We start from the raw sequence: 15819 nt of genomic DNA, 5'->3' as shown, positions 1-15819 counted from the left end.
GTACATTTTCATGCATTATCTTTTGGAACGATTGGGCAGATGAAAAACCAAGGGTCAGAATGTTTGACTTCTTCAAGAATGAGCTCAGGTATTGACAACTTCCAGCACACGGCGCAGAAATCTGACCACATTAACAAAAGCACACTTTACCTTATCGAGTATGTGAGGTTGCTGCTTTATACATCAAGTAATATGTTTTCTTAGGCTTCTTTCATAAAGAATTTCTCGAGTAAATCCAAGATAGAGTAAGGGTTAATACTATTTCCTGTTTTTTGGTAAGATCTATTAATACTTTCTGGCAGAAATGTTAAAAATGATGTTTTATGTTTACAAACAGCAGTTTCCAATATTGTATTTGAAACGAAGTGATTGTTGATTTTTTTCTATTATATAGGACAACAAAACTGCTTTGTATTGGGCTGTAGAGAAAGGAAATGCAACAATGGTGAGAGATATCTTACAGTGCAATCCTGACACCGAGATATGCACAAAGGTATCAAGAACATTTCTGTTCTAGCAATATCCAGTGCCGAATATTAGTACTGCTTATTTTTTTCAGTTGTTTTTGTTTGACATTAGAATTATACTGATTTTACTGGTAATGATCTGTATTAAATTGAGGAGTTATTTTGTATCCTTTCAAAAGGTAGTTATTCACAGGAAAATATAGTGTGTAATCCGTTATGGTGATTAAATACTTTCTGAAAATATAGTATCAGCTATTCGTAAATTGTGGACAGGTCAGTTTTTCAGATCTTTGATACTTTTATTTGGAATGCAGAACATACTTCCTTTTAAAAGACCAATGTGAGTGATTCTTGGTTCCCCGAACCCATCACTTTAGTCTCTTTTGCTCAAATCATGTGAAAAATATAAAACTTATGTAAGACTTTAGTAATTGTATTTTGGCCTTATGTTTAATAGTTTTCTGTGGGGAAAACGTACTTGGAATGAGTGTATTTGGATTGAGTTGGCAGGAATTCTTTTTTTTTTTTTTTAAAGATTTTATTTATTTATTTGACAGAGAGAGAGATGATCACAAGTAGGCAGGGAGGCAGGCAGAGGGGGTGGGGGAAGCAGGCTCCCTACTGAGCAGAGAGCCTGATGTGGGGCTCGATCCCAGGACCCTGAGACCATGACCTGAGTGCAGGCAGAGGCTTAATCCTCTGAGCCACCCAGGCGCCCAGAATTGGCAGGAATTCTCAATGAATAAACAGATTTGTGGAGTCACCCCTAAGATACTTGCATTTTATCTGCTGGAGATTGTTACCAGCATCTTTCTATACTAGCTTTAGTGCCCTAGGGCAGAAAGTTTTCTGGGATACTTTTTGGTGTGAGGGTGACTCCTTGATAATTTTTTTTTTTTTTAACTGATGTGTCAGCCACTGTGACCATTTGGGGGTTCTGAGCAGGTTTCTGTCTTCTAATTTAGTGCTAAACTGTGGTCTCTTCCTATATCCCTTAATTTGATTTTGAAAAGCAGTCATGAACTTTGAGGTTTTCCAGCGGCACGCTTCTTGTATCAGATTGTTTTCTGTGCTACACACAGGTGCTCAGCTGCACAGAGCACAGAAGCGATGTTGGTAAAGATCTCTGACAGATCTGGGCACTGGTTTGCCTGGACATTTCCTGGCCGAGCTGTGGGTTGGTGGTGGGAGGTGGTGTGAATGGGAAGTAGCCTCTGGAACGGCTGTCCCACGTGCCAGTGGTAGAACCTCGGGGATGGTCACATCAGTGAGGGGCAGGGGACTGTTGCCAGGAATGGCTGATAGGTAGCTGGGCATATCCATTTTTGGCTGAGTGATAGAAAATTACTTTGGTACAAATGATTGGTTGGGAAAGGGAAGGCATTTTCTTGTTAGTTTTTACAGCTATGTTTTCCTGAGAACATTTTCTTTTTTTTTTGTTTTTTGTTTTTTGTTTTTAAAGATTTTATTTATTTATTTGACAGACAGAGATCACAAGTAGGCAGAGAGGCAGGCAGAGAGAGAGAGGAGGAAGCAGACTCCCCGTGGAGCAGAGAGCCCGATGTGGGGCTTGATCCTAGGACCCTGGGATCATGACCTGAGCCGAAGGCAGAGGCTTTAACCCACTGAGCCACCCAGGCGCCCCTCCTGAGAACATTTCAATATAGACTTGTGCCAGAGTCAGACATTTGAATTCTTACGTGCGTACCGATGTGACTTCCAGCATTTATGAGTAAAGCTATTAATCTGGCAAACCTTCTTACCTCCGCCCGCAGGACGGCGAAACACCACTTATAAAAGCGACCAAGATGAGGAACATTGAAGTAGTAGAGCTGCTGCTGGATAAAGGAGCGAAAGTGTCCGCTGTAGATAAGGTGAAACACCTGTGCCGGGAGAACACTTTTGGGAAGGCTGTTGGTACACTGACCTGTATATTCACTGGACTATTCTGTGGAGGGAGGGATGACTTGCTGGGGCTATCTGTGTGGGATTTGGGTCCTGCGATACCTTCTTGGCTCTTCTGACAGCGTGCTGAGGAGTGGGCAGGCTTAGGATGCTAGTAAAGGGGCTGCATCAGATTTTCCTTCTGTTGCTCGGCTCTGCCGCCGTTGACCCCCGTCCAAGGAGGACGCCGTCAGATGTCCAGCTTCTTGCAGACAAAGAGGAGGAAAGACTCCAAGGGGCTGAGAAAGATAGACTCAGAGCAGACTAGCGTTAATATCCACTAACAGGAGATAAAATGTTCTGCCATATCCTTGCCATAATCCTCTTAGAGAAATGTTCATATTTTCCATGGTAAATTTAACTCCCAATTGCTTAATCTGTCATATAGAATTGATTCCTGGCTTGATTTTTTCATTTTAAACAGAATTCTTTCTCTACTTCCAATTGATTTCCTCCCATAAAAGGAGTGAATTGATTTACATATGAAGTAAGAAATAAAACTTTTTCCATCTGAACATGTAAGATTTGGGCTCTCCTAATCCATAATAGATTGAAGTTTGTCCTTCTGTTATTTACGAGGCAATTAAACAAACCACAGAATCAATATGTATTTGCATTTATCAAGAAACAATGTTATTTAAGAAAAAAACAACAAAAAAATCTTCCCACCTATTATTACCATGTTTGTATAATTTCATATAAAAGGAAGGAAACGAGGAATGACATAAAGTCAGGAGATTTTGCAGTTGAATATATTTGGCTTTATAGAAAACTTTCTGCGTTGCCTTTTTTTTTTTTTTCATTCTGCCATTGACTCATTTCTGGCTCTGGTCTCCTAATTTGCAAATAAGAAACCACTGGACTAAGTGCCCTTGAAGATTCCGCATGGCCTCGTTAATTCGGTAACATGCCATTAACAAATATTCATTTCATACTCATTAATAAATTTCCTGGAATATCCTTTTGTGTATTGCTTTGCCTCATCAGCACATACTTGCTGACAAGCACACATGATACTTAACAGCGTTTGTTGATTCATTCAACACATACTTTGTGAGGATGGGTGAGGTGCTTTCGTGATAGAATTAGGAACACAAACCTGCAAAAGTCTTGATCCTGGCTCTTCATGGAGGATTTAATCCAGATACATTTCAGAATGAGGATTAACGCTATTTTCACCTGGCCTCTCCCTGATCTCAGTTCTGCACACTGACTGAGTGTATTAATGTCTCCCCTGCAATTTCAGAAATCTTGTGTCTGGCAGAAATGTCACAGGTGATGTTTCTACCTTTTGCAGGTTTGGGGATAAGAGATAGGGTTCAGGTGGGGAAATGACATCTGGTTAAGATGTGTTTTGTTTGGAGGCTGATGAGACATTCACGAGGCATCAGGAAGTGTGGGACTAGAATTTGGGCAAGAAATCAAGCCTAGTGATGAGAATTTGGCACTTAAGTTACCAAGAGATAAGGATTGCATGGTGCAACTAAGGTCATCAGTGGGAAGAAAGCTGAGATCAGAACTTTACTTTTCTTATGGCACATAACACATTCTACTTTTTTAATTTGCGTGTTTCTCTAATTTCTCCCTCTTACACTGTAAGCTGTGTCCGGTCAGGGACTGTTTTGTCTTCCATCTTTATGCACCCCGCACAGTGCATTACACAGAATGAGCTCAATATGTAGTTACTGTGCTGTGTGTTCAGGATGGGGAAAGAGAATCCAGAAAAGGAAGAAGTAGACCCAAAGCAGAAGAGGAGAGTCAAAATCAAGATAAGGTTGTGCCATCAAAGCTATAGGAAGAATACTGCAGGTCATTTTCATTTAGTGTTTTAGAGAGATCAGGGTAGTGCTCATCTGAGAACTTAATTTGTTAACTTTTTAGGTCATTGTCTTTAAGAGAGATATTTTTGAAGTAAAAAGTGAAGGACACATTGCAGACCCAAGGTTTTTTTTTTTTTGGTTTGCTTTTACATGTTTTCGTTAGTGTTGGATGTGAATACTAATGTGATTGGGGATTCTAATAAGGGAAGAAGGTAGGTTGATGAAGGGAGAAGTGGAAGTTAAGGAGGGCAGAAGAGGTTGTATTGGCAAGAGATGGATAGATACAATATGAAGGACTCCAGGGAGAAAAGTGTAGAACGGAGTTTAAGGGCTTCATATGATGGTGGCTGATTGGCAGGGTATGGGAGCAGAGGAGATCATTCATGCTAGATGGGACAGCAGTATGGATTGTGATGCTTTCTAGACAAATGCAGACGAAAGTTGTACAGTAGAATTTAAATTAGTTGAGGAAAGTGGAGGGACATTGTGGACAATAAATACTTGGGTGACGAATAGAGGTAGATCCGTGGCCTGGGAGGTGCTGCAAGGAGAAAGCCTGTTCCTTCTCCTTTCAGCGAGTTGAGTGGAGGGGAGAAGAATGAATTTCATTCTGGGGGCTGAGGGAGAAATAATAGCCAAGAAAGCCTAGGTGAGGAACTTGAGAAAAAAAATTACAGAGAAGTAGAAATAAAAATTCAGATTATTTATTCACTCTATATGAAAAATATGACAAGTTCAGATTTTTTCATTATTTTACAGAAACATGAAAATTGTTATTCTGTATATACTATATGTAGAGTATATGAAAGTTCCAATTTTCTGTCTGTTTTGCAGAAAGGAGACACTCCTTTGCATATTGCTATTCGTGGCAGGAGTCGGAAACTGGCAGAACTTCTTCTAAGAAATCCCAAAGACGGGAGGTTACTATATAGGCCCAATAAAGCAGGCGAGACTCCCTACAACATTGACTGTAGCCATCAAAAAAGTATTTTAACTCAAATATTTGGAGCCAGTAAGTATTGGGTTTTGTTCCTGACTGAGCTTTTAATTTGACAGAGAGAGAGAGAGCACAAGTAGGCAGAGCGGCAGGCAGAGGGAGAGGGAGAAACAAGCTGTCCACTGAGCAGAGAGCCCGATGTGGGGCTTGATCCCAGGCCTCTGGGATCATGACCTGAGCCGAAGGCAGCCGCCTAACCCACTGAGCCTCCCAGGCGCCCCTCCATCAGCTTTTAAGACCTCTAGAAATCTAGCCTGCTTTTTAAAAATCCCTTCCCTCTTGCTCTCCCAGGTATACATTGTGCTTTTATCTAAACATGGTCTGTTTTCTCTGTGGCCTGAGGGCTTAGAATTCTCCGGGTTTGCTCATTATGCCTGCCACAGGCCTGCCCCTCCATCTCCACCAAGGTTCCTTGTCCAGATCTTCTCCTCCAAGGCTCCTTCAGTTGTCCCCTTCTCAGTGATGTTTTAACGAATCTGCCTAAACCAGATACAATTTTTGCCTCATTTGAATGCTTAAGCACTTATGTTTACATTTCTTTTTTTATATACTTCTTTTACTTGGCCTTTTTTAAATTTCTTGTAGAATTTCTCTCCCTTCCAATTCCAAATTCTTCAGGACAGGGACTCTTCTTTATATGCTCTCTAACATCTAGCATAAGGCTTTGAATATTGTACTCGAAGAGTTTTTGATGGAGAAGAATGTGCATGAGTATATAATTATATGGGGTGTTTTGAAATATGGAACAGTTTTCTGCTAGATTGAGAGTTATGTCAGTCTCAGAAACCAACAGGAGATAGAATCCCACCACCTTCCAGTTGAGCTTCTTACTTACAGGCGGTTTTTAAGTATGTTTCTTTTTTTTAATTTTTAATTTCAATTTTTTATTAACATATAATGTATTATTTGCCCCAGGGGTACAGGTCTGTGAATCTTCAGGCTTAACACATTTCACAGCACTCACCATAGCACATACCCTCCCCCATGTCCACAACCCAACCACCGTACCCCTACCCCGCCACCCCCTAGCAATGCTCACAAACTCCTTTGTTTTGTGGGATTAAGTATGCTTCTATTGTATTATGAGTTTTTGTATTTTAAAATATTTTTTTCTAATTATAATATTAGTGCACACTCATAAATTTCAAAAATGAAGACATGACTGTAGTAGAAAGTGCAAATTTTCCCTTGTCCCCTATCTCTTAATTCGTAACTGTTTGAACAACCCTACAGGATTTTCTATACATTTCTTAAAATGTTTTATACTGTATATACAGCTTTAAAAATTAATAATCAGGTCATACTATATTGTAAAAGTTTTTAATAATGAACTATATTTAAAAGCTAGTGGTACAGTTAAGCGTCTTTGTAAATGTATTCATTAACTCTTGTTTTTAGGATTATTTCTTGGGATTCCCAGAAGTAGAATAGTCAAGTCAGTGGATGCTCATAGTTTTGGGAGACTTTCCCAACGGCTCTGCCAGTTTCTTCTGCCTCAGACCACGTGCTGTAGTGCAGCTCCCCGTGATGTGAATACTGGGCGCTCTAGCCTCCTTAATCTTTGCGAATCAGATCAATGTGAGAAAAAAATCTCATGTAATTTGCATTATAAAATTGTTAGGTTGAGATCTTTTCATATATGTTCACAGGATATTTATATTTTTTCCATTTTTCTTTTTGTATCCTTTGCCCATTTTTCTCTTGAGTTTTTGATATTTTTTTAAAAAATAATTTTTAGATTTTTTATTTATTTATTTGACAGAGAGAAATCACAAGAGAGGCAGGCAGAGAGAGAGGAAGGGAAGCAGGCTCTCCGCCGAGCAGAGAGCCCAATGTGGGACTCGATCCCAGGATCCTGAGATCATGACCCGAGCCGAAGGCAGCGGCTTAACCCACTGAGCCACCCAGGCGCCCTAAAAAATAATTTTAAGTGTCTTTATATGTTAGGGATGTGGATCCTGGGTCCATCCTACATGTTGCACCCCTCCCCCCCAGCTTCTTCTTTGTTCATGGTGGTGGGTTTTTTTATTCCCTATCTAAAAGTTGTGCCACTTTGTAGTTTATTTATTGGTCTTTTCCTGCAGTTCTGGCCTTAGTATTATATTGAGAAAGAAGGGCCTTCTCCACACTAAGATTAAAAAGTTTTTTCCCTACTATTTTCTTTTCTTTCTTTTTTTTTTTTAAAGATTTTATTTACTTATTTGACAGAGAGGGATCCCAAGTAGGCAGAGAGACAGGCAGAGAGAGAGGAAGGGAAGCAGGCTCCCCGCTGAGCAGAGAGCCCGATGTGGGGCTCTATCCCAGCACCCTGGGGTCATGACCTGAGCCGAAGGCAGAGGCTTCAACCCACTGAGCCACCCCGGTGCCCTCCCTAGTATTTTCATCTAGTATTTTTAAAGGGTTTTTTTACATTTAATTTTTTAATGTTTCAGAAACATTTTTTTAAGGTAAAGATGTATAGAGTTTTCGTGTTATTTTTTTTAAAAGTGGGTGGTTTGCCCCTCCCAGCACCACGTAACTAACTCCTCCCTTGCCCACTAGTTTGGAATGCCACTTACGCTAATAGCTTGTGCTGGTTCTACAGGGCTTTAATTATTGTAGCTTTATAGTATGTTTTGATTTTTGTCCAAAGACAACGGCTCTTTCTCTGTAGTCTTTTAAAATTTTCTCTTATTCTTATGTGTTGTTCTGCTTTTCAGTGTTTCAAAATTCCCATAGATTTTGACTGGATTTGTCTTAAAGTGATAAATTAATTTGGTGAGAATTCCTGTCTCAAAGCCATTGAACCTTTCTGCCTGGAGTCTCTTTTTCTCCAATTACTATATTTTATTCTTCAGTAACATTTAATAGCTTTCTTTATGTAATGAAGAAGGTTTTACATAGTAAGAAAGTTTTACATAGGAAGAAAGTATTTTACATAGTAAGTATATTACAGTAATACACATATAGTAGTGTACATAGTAAGTACATAGAAAGTATTACATGTATTAATATTATTCCTATGTACTGGTTTGTGTTTTAATCATATTTTTTTGATTCTAAAATGTACATTGTTCCACATTTTAAACTTTCTGAAATTGGAATGTGTCTTATAGCTGATGGATAGGAGAGCATGGGGTCACAGTTTGGCAACATGTTTTTTCTCTCTTGGTTATACATAATAACGATGCATCTTGCAGTAAGTAGGCTTCTTAAGTTCAGTGAAATACTGTGTTTAAGAATCTTTTAACCTATTTTTTCACACATTAACCATTTAATATAAGTTTTTTTTTCCTAATTAAATGACCAGTTGATAACTGAGAATTGATGTTCCTTTTTAGTGGTAATGTCTTTTTTTAATGTGAGGATATGGCGTGTTTATAATTACAGGACACTTGTCTCCTACGGAAACAGACGGGGACATGCTTGGTTACGATTTGTATAGCAGCGCGCTAGCAGATATCCTCAGCGAGCCGACCATGCAGCCGCCCATTTGTGTGGGGCTGTACGCACAGTGGGGAAGTGGGAAATCCTTCTTACTCAAGAAACTAGAAGGTGAAGGGCATGTTTGTGCAAAGTCTGTATATATAACAAGGCTTCCTCTGGTGTTTTTTCTGAAGTGCAGCAAGATAGATGTTCATGTCCGAGTGTGTGTTGCGCAGTTGACTAAATGGGATGTGTTACTCCTTCCGGTTGATCCTCCTCATGGTCATTTTGAGCTCTCCTCCTACAACAAAGATCCAGTTGTGTTAGAACACTCTTAAGACCCCTTGGTAGCCGATTTTCTGCATGTGCTGTTTGTTGTTATTTTTAATTTTAAGTAGACTCCACACCCAACATGGGGCTTGAACTCAGGACCCCAAGATCAAGAGTTGCATGCTCCACTGACTGAGCCACCAGGCTCCCCGCATTTGCTATTTATAATCATCCTGTCCGGAGCCCTTCCGAAACCTGTCACTTTGCACAGCATACCCAGCAGCACTGCCTCCAGGGTGTGCCCCGTGCTGCAGTCCCAGAGGGCTCTTGGCTCCTGCAAGAACAGACTAGGTCCTTTTCCTGAATTGCTCCCTTTGTTAGGAACTTCCTAGACAGCACCTCCCACTGCCCCTCTGATTGGCAAAATCTTACTCGTTCTAAAGGGACAGGTTTCAATATTGCCTGTAAAATTTTTACCAAGTTTTGTTGAAAGAATGACTTGTTCAGGGCTCATCTGGGCTCAGCCCACACGTTTAAGAGCAGTGACTCTCCAATGTGATTGCAGGGAGAAGGGGTGAGGAGGCGTGCCACAGAGGCAGGGTGGTCATGTGTAGGTTGAAGGCACATAGCAAAGTCATGTGTTCCAGTTTGTATGTGGAAACAATACCTTGTTGTTTACATAATACAAACCACAAAAAATAACGGAATCTTACCAGATGGGAATATATGGAAAAGGATTTGTGTGTCCTCAGTGTGAAGCAAGACAGTGAGTAAAATGGGTGGGTGAACCCCTAGGGAATGAAGTTGGGATGTTTGTCTAAAGAGAACATTGGCTAAAATGATGAAGTAGCAACATTCCATCCAGGCCCTTAGTAAGTGCCCAGTAAATGTTTATGTTGAAAGTTTCAGATTGAGTTAGAAGTTGTATTCTCAAAGACGTGGGAGAAGAAAACCAAAACTACACCTGAAACTAATATTACATTGTATGTTAACTAACTGGAATTTAAATAAAAACTTGGAGGGGAAAAAAAGAAGTTGTATTTCTTAAAAAAAAAAAAAAAGGATTAAGGTTTTCCTGTTTCTCTTTCAGATGAAATGAAGACTTTTGCAGGACAACAGATTGAGCCTCTTTTTCAGTTCTCCTGGCTCATCGTGTTTCTGACCTTGCTGCTTTGTGGGGGGCTCGGTTTACTGTTTGCTTTCACCATCGACCTGAATCTTGGGATAGCAGTGTCACTGAGCTTCTTGGCTCTCTTATACATATTTTTTAGTAAGTTTTTGCTTTTTATTTCTTTAAAAAAATAAAGACAATGTTAAGTACTTCTTGTTTTATTTAAAATATTATCTTAATATTTTATATTTATGTATCTATATTTATAAAATATAAAATATTATCTATAGCTCTCCTTTAAGTGATTTTCATATTTAATTACAAGAGTGTCATAATTTTTTTGCTATTTTGTAAGTTGGCCTAGAGGAACATTGTTCTCAGTCTGGCTAGAATAGCTTTAAACACTGACATACTGCTCGTTAAATTAAAATAGAACTCTAATTTATTATACTCACTTTTTTATATATTAATGATTTACTGTATTTGGGTCTTTTTTGAAAGTAAGTCTTCATAGCCATCAGTGGGATGCTGTTGGGCATTTTGATCATCCCTGGGATCTTCATTTTACTTAAAAGCAAAGTAAAAAACATCAGTTATAGTCCCGGTCTTCGGGGATAGCTTCAGTCATAGCAGAGGAAATGGATTCACTGTTGGAGGAACTGGTGACTTCAACAGGTGCAAGAAGTAACCAACCCCAAATCATTTATAGTTGAGTCTGAACTAAGTGATGTGTTTCTGCGTAAGGCATTCTCTTTCTCATTGTGTTTCTTACATCATATTTTAGTTAGTTTACTTTTCTTTTCTTTTTTTTTTAAAGATTTTACTTATTCATTTGACAGAGAGAGAGCACAAGTAGGCAGAGAGGCAGGCGGGTGGGGGGGAAGCAGGCTCCCCGCTGAGCAGAGAGAGCCCAACATGGGGCCCGATCCCAGGACCCCGAGATCATGACCTGAGCCTAAGGCAGAGGCCTTAACCCACTGAGCCACCCAGGTGCCCATTAGTTTACTTTCTACACACATTCTCTATGTTGGTGAATTAGCTGAGGAATTCTTTTTTTTTAATATTTTATTTATTTGACAGAGAGAAATCACAACTAGGCAGAGAGAGAGGAGGAAGCAGGCTCCCCGTGGAGCAGAGAGCCCGATGCGGGGCTCGATCCCAGGACCCTGGGATGACCTGAGCCAAAGGCAGAGGCTTTAACCCACTGAGCCACCAGATGCCCCTAGCTGAGGAATTCTTTGAGGAATAGCTAGGGAATAGCATGGAACCAGGGAAAGTCATGTAAAGTCTGCCTCTCAGTACTTAATATTTGACAGTGTGAGAAAAAAGGCTGCTTGGGTCATGATTGTTTTGAATAATTTTTTTAAACTGTGCATTTCAGTTGTCATTTACTTTGGTGGCCGAAGGGAAGGAGAGAGTTGGAATTGGGCCTGGGTCCTCAGCACAAGATTGGCAAGACATATTGGATATTTGGAACTCCTCCTCAAATTGATGTTCGTAAACCCACCTGAATTGCCAGAGCAGACCACTAAAGCTTTACCTGTGAGGTAAGTTGGTCCCTTTGACAGAAGTAGCTTTTTGTAAGATGAAGCAAAAATAAAGTTTATAATGCTTTCTCAATGTACATTACAAAAAAACATTTGTTTCTTTTTTTTTTTTTAGATTTTATTTATTTGTCAGAGAGATTGAGAGAGAGAGAGAGAGAGAGAGAGAGAGAGAGAGCACGTGCACACAACCAGTGGGGGAGGGAGAAGCACACTCCCGGCCAAGCAAGGAGCCTCTCATGGGACTCGATCCCAAGACCCTGGGATCATGACTCAAGCCAAAGGCAGACGCTTAACCTACAGAGCCACCCAGGCATCCCAAGGCATTTTTCTTAAACTTCTTATATGAGAAATAAAACAACATGTCCTGATTAAATAGGTTTGAGAAATCACTTTATATTATATCTTCCTCTTGTATGTAAAAGGAACAGAGACACCTCTCCCTAAAAAATTCTGGTTAACTTTGATTCACCAGATTGATCTGCGCGTATCTCACCCTGCCATAACGTGACACCTTTTCCATCCTTTGGGAACACTTTGAAGAGAGCGCAGGATGTAGGATGGGGTCCTGGCATCCCCTTGCATTAGCCTGTCTTCTTGGCTACTGAGCATGCCCTCTGAGATGCTCTTTCCTCGCCTGAGGAAATAAATTGACTTGCCTGTCTAAAATTATCATTAATGTCAAATAGGAAATGTATGAGAAAATAGTTCAGAAAAGGTGAAAAACGTATATGTCAAGAATAAAGGAAAGGTAAAGGGCTCCAAAGGAACATCAAGTGAAAAACAGAATTGAAAGCAAGAGGAATTCAGTAGAAATTAGCAAAATAGTTAAATGCATACTAATGATTAAGAATTTTAAAATATTAAAGATAAAATGTGTAACTTAAGTTGAAAATAAATAAGTCAAATCAGATGAAACATAAAAACTATGAATATAAGAGATAAAAATAAAAAATAAATCTTACATAATTAGCATATATGATTAAGTATTAGAAGGATTTACAAATGAAAAGGTGAGATGAAAAAGTTAAAACATTCAGAGTAGAATAAAATAATTGAGGGAAGTATTTTCACAGAAAATTTATTTTAAATTAATGACATGGTATTTCAAAAAAAGAACATTTAAAATAGCATAAATTGTGCCTGGGTGGCTCAGTGGATTAAAGCCTCCGCCTTCGGCTCAGGTCATGATCCCAGGGTCCCGGGATGGAGCCCGGCATCGGGCTCTCTGCTCAGTGGGGAGCCTACTTCCTCCTCTCTCTCTACCTGCCTCTCTGCCTACTTGTGATCTCTGTCTGTCAAATCAATAAATAAAATCTTTAAAAAAAAAAAAATAAAATAAATAAATAAAATCTAAAAAAAAAAAAAAAAGCTTAAGTCAAGGTCACACAACAGAGTACAGTGTGATCCTGGACTGTATTTTGAGAACAGTGCTTTTACATACCATTGAGATGAGCATTTAGTTTAGGGATGGAAGGTGAGAAAGGAGCAAATGCAGAAGTCCTATCCATTCGGAGAATCAGGATACAAATGATTCAGTTATCTCAAAGAATAACCTGAAAGGAATCTTGCACCTCATTTCTAAAGCCTTACTAAATGTTTAAGCTATAAATAAAACATTCTAAAACTTGAGTTTTCAAATGGCCTTAAATTCTTTTTTTTTTTTTAATATTTTATTTATTTGACAGAGAGAAATCACAACTAGGCAGAGAGGCAGGCAGAGCAAGAGGAGGAAGCAGGCTCCCTGCGGAGCAGAGAGCCTGATGTGGGGCTCGATCCCAGGACCCTGGGATCATGACCTGAGCCGAAGGCAGAGGCTTTAACCCACTGAGCTACCCAGGTGCCCCCAAATGGCCTTAAATTCTTAATGACTGTAGTATCCTGTCAGCGTTCTGATCTCTTGGTTGGTGCCTCAGACACTTCCGTGCGTGGCTCTTTCAGTCACTGTGCCAAGGCCCTGCAGGTGGCGATGCCTTGCCGGAGCTCTGCCGCCCTGTTTTACCCCTCTGCTTCTCGTCAGTTAACTTCATACGACTCTGCTGCATTTCACTTGGGTTATTGCCTTTTCCTAAGACAAGTATGTCTGACACTAGAAGTGGGAGGAACCTAATCACAAGTTCTTTTCCCTCTTCAGAACTTCAATGACAGTATTTTATTATTTATTTATTTGGCAGAGAGAGCTCACAAGTAGGCAGAGAGGCAGGCGGGGGTGGGGGGGTAAGCAGGCTCCCTGCGGAGCAGACAGCCCGATGTGGGGCTCCTTCCCAGGACCCTGGGATCATGACCTGAGTCGAAAGTAGAGGCTTTAACTCACTGAGCCACCCAGGCGCCCCAGTGACAATATTTTAAAAGAAACTTTAAGAAAATGTAGTCACATGATACAGAGATGACGTATGTGGAAATTATTTATTTCTTTAGATACCCGAGTAACACTTTATTCTCCTTTTCCCCCCAAGGTTTTTGTTCACAGATTACAACAGGCTGTCCAGTGTAGGTGGAGAAACATCGATGGCTGAAATGATCGCGACTCTCTCGGATGCCTGTGAGAGAGAGTTTGGCTTTTTGGCGACCAGGCTCTTTCGAGTATTCAAGACTGAAGATTCGCAGGGTAGGACTTCCTTACTCCTCCTCCTCTGTGTGCGTGTGCTGGGGATGAGGATGGGATGAATATTCCGTGCACTTCTGTGGAGACACGAGTTCACTGTTAGAAATGCATATGCCGTGACTGTCATTCTATGGTCTTCTAGATACTTGGTATGTGAATAATTGGGAAAACCATTTGCTGTCTTACAGGCAAAAAGAAATGGAAAAAGACCTGTTGCCTGCCATCCTTTGTCATCTTCCTTTTTATCTTCGGTTGCATTATTGCTGGAATTACTCTCCTGGCTATCTTCAGAGTCGACCCAAAACATCTGACGGTGAATGCTGTCCTCATATCAATCGCATCCGTAGTGGGACTGGCCTTCGTGCTGAACTGCCGTACGTGGTGGCAGGTGCTGGACTCTCTCCTGAATTCTCAGAGGAAACGCCTCCATAATGCTGCCTCCACACTGCACAAACTCAAGAGTGAGGGGTTCATGAAGGTAAGCACAGGCACTCGCGGATCATTAGGAAGGAACCGAATGTGAGTATGCCCCCGTGACCTTGATGGTGGGGCTTTAGGGCGTGGACTCTGTCAATGTTACCGTGTTGCATTTCTTTTTAGTTTCAGTCCACGTTTGCCCTGTGGAAATGTATGTCTGAAGTGGGAAAAATTAAAACAATACAGGTTTTTATAAAATAGACTTTTATAAGGTATTCCTAGGAATTAGGAGATTGCTCCACAGGTCACCACCACCTACCTAATAACACTGGGTTTCCTGCCTGAGAAGATAGGCTCCTCAGTAGAGAAGGCAAATTAAACCACTAAAACATATAAAATAGGACCGTACTTTTAGGTGCAGAAGGGACTTCATCTAATATCTATAGCCCTTTCCTTTGATCAAGGTCAGAGGCCATGAGGAGCCAACTGTAGTGTGGTGTTGACAGCATTTGAATTCGCATTCAGTGACTTTCCAAGCGTGTGATCTCGGCAAATGAGTCACTTAGCCTAGTGTGTCCTTTTGAAGTGGTTATAACGTGCCTACCTCATTATAAGGGTAAAGGGCTCTAATTTGTGTAAAGTCACTTTATAAATTGTGAAGCACTCACTGCAGTTTTACGTGGGACCGGAACTGGCTGTGAGGACTTTTTTCTTCCTGTTAGAGGAGATTCTGTCAGGCAGTGTAAGAAATGTGCTTCAATTTCTTCCACGTTCAGTGCTTCTGTCCTTTCTGTTGTGCAGGTTCTTAAGTGTGAAGTGGAGCTGATGGCCAGGATGGCAAAAACCATTGACAGTTTCACTCAGAATCAGACAAGGCTGGTGGTGATCATTGATGGACTGGACGCCTGCGAGCAGGACAAAGTACTCCAGATGCTGGACACTGTATGTCTTAGCCATCCTGAAACTTGTATTTGTCACATGTGGCAGCCGAGAGGAATGACTTTGTGAATTTCTCAAGTGGAATTTGAATAGTACTTTTTCTTTTGTAAAACCAACCATTTTTTTTTTAAGTGCAAAAGCATAACAGGAATAAATGTCTCATCACAAACAGATTTAAACAATTTTAGCCCAATGGCTGTGTGAGCAACTGAACAGAGTAGCTCTTAAGTCCATGGTGTGACTCCAGCTTTCTTCTGCAGATGATTATGGTTAGAATCGGAGGCAAGGGTAGGGAAGCCC

At 40.5% G+C, this 15819-nt stretch overlaps 1 protein-coding gene across 13 annotated transcripts in view; it reads left to right on the top strand.

The window, feature by feature from the left end:
- Positions 1-15819, top strand: part of KIDINS220 (kinase D interacting substrate 220) — a 104662-nt gene that overhangs the window by 35579 nt on the left and 53264 nt on the right. For all 13 annotated transcript variants that reach the window (XM_045979736.1, XM_045979737.1, XM_045979738.1 and 10 more), the window contains exons 10-18: positions 395-493; positions 2243-2341; positions 5066-5243; positions 8598-8762; positions 9994-10173; positions 11396-11561; positions 14015-14166; positions 14352-14641; positions 15382-15522. In XM_045979736.1, the coding sequence (XP_045835692.1) occupies positions 395-493; positions 2243-2341; positions 5066-5243; positions 8598-8762; positions 9994-10173; positions 11396-11561; positions 14015-14166; positions 14352-14641; positions 15382-15522 (1470 nt within the window). The remainder of the gene's footprint in view (positions 1-394; positions 494-2242; positions 2342-5065; positions 5244-8597; positions 8763-9993; positions 10174-11395; positions 11562-14014; positions 14167-14351; positions 14642-15381; positions 15523-15819) is intronic.

This window comes from Meles meles, chromosome 15, assembly GCF_922984935.1.
Source record: "Meles meles chromosome 15, mMelMel3.1 paternal haplotype, whole genome shotgun sequence".
NCBI lineage: Eukaryota > Metazoa > Chordata > Mammalia > Carnivora > Mustelidae > Meles > Meles meles.
This window is presented reverse-complemented; position numbering and strand designations above follow the sequence as displayed.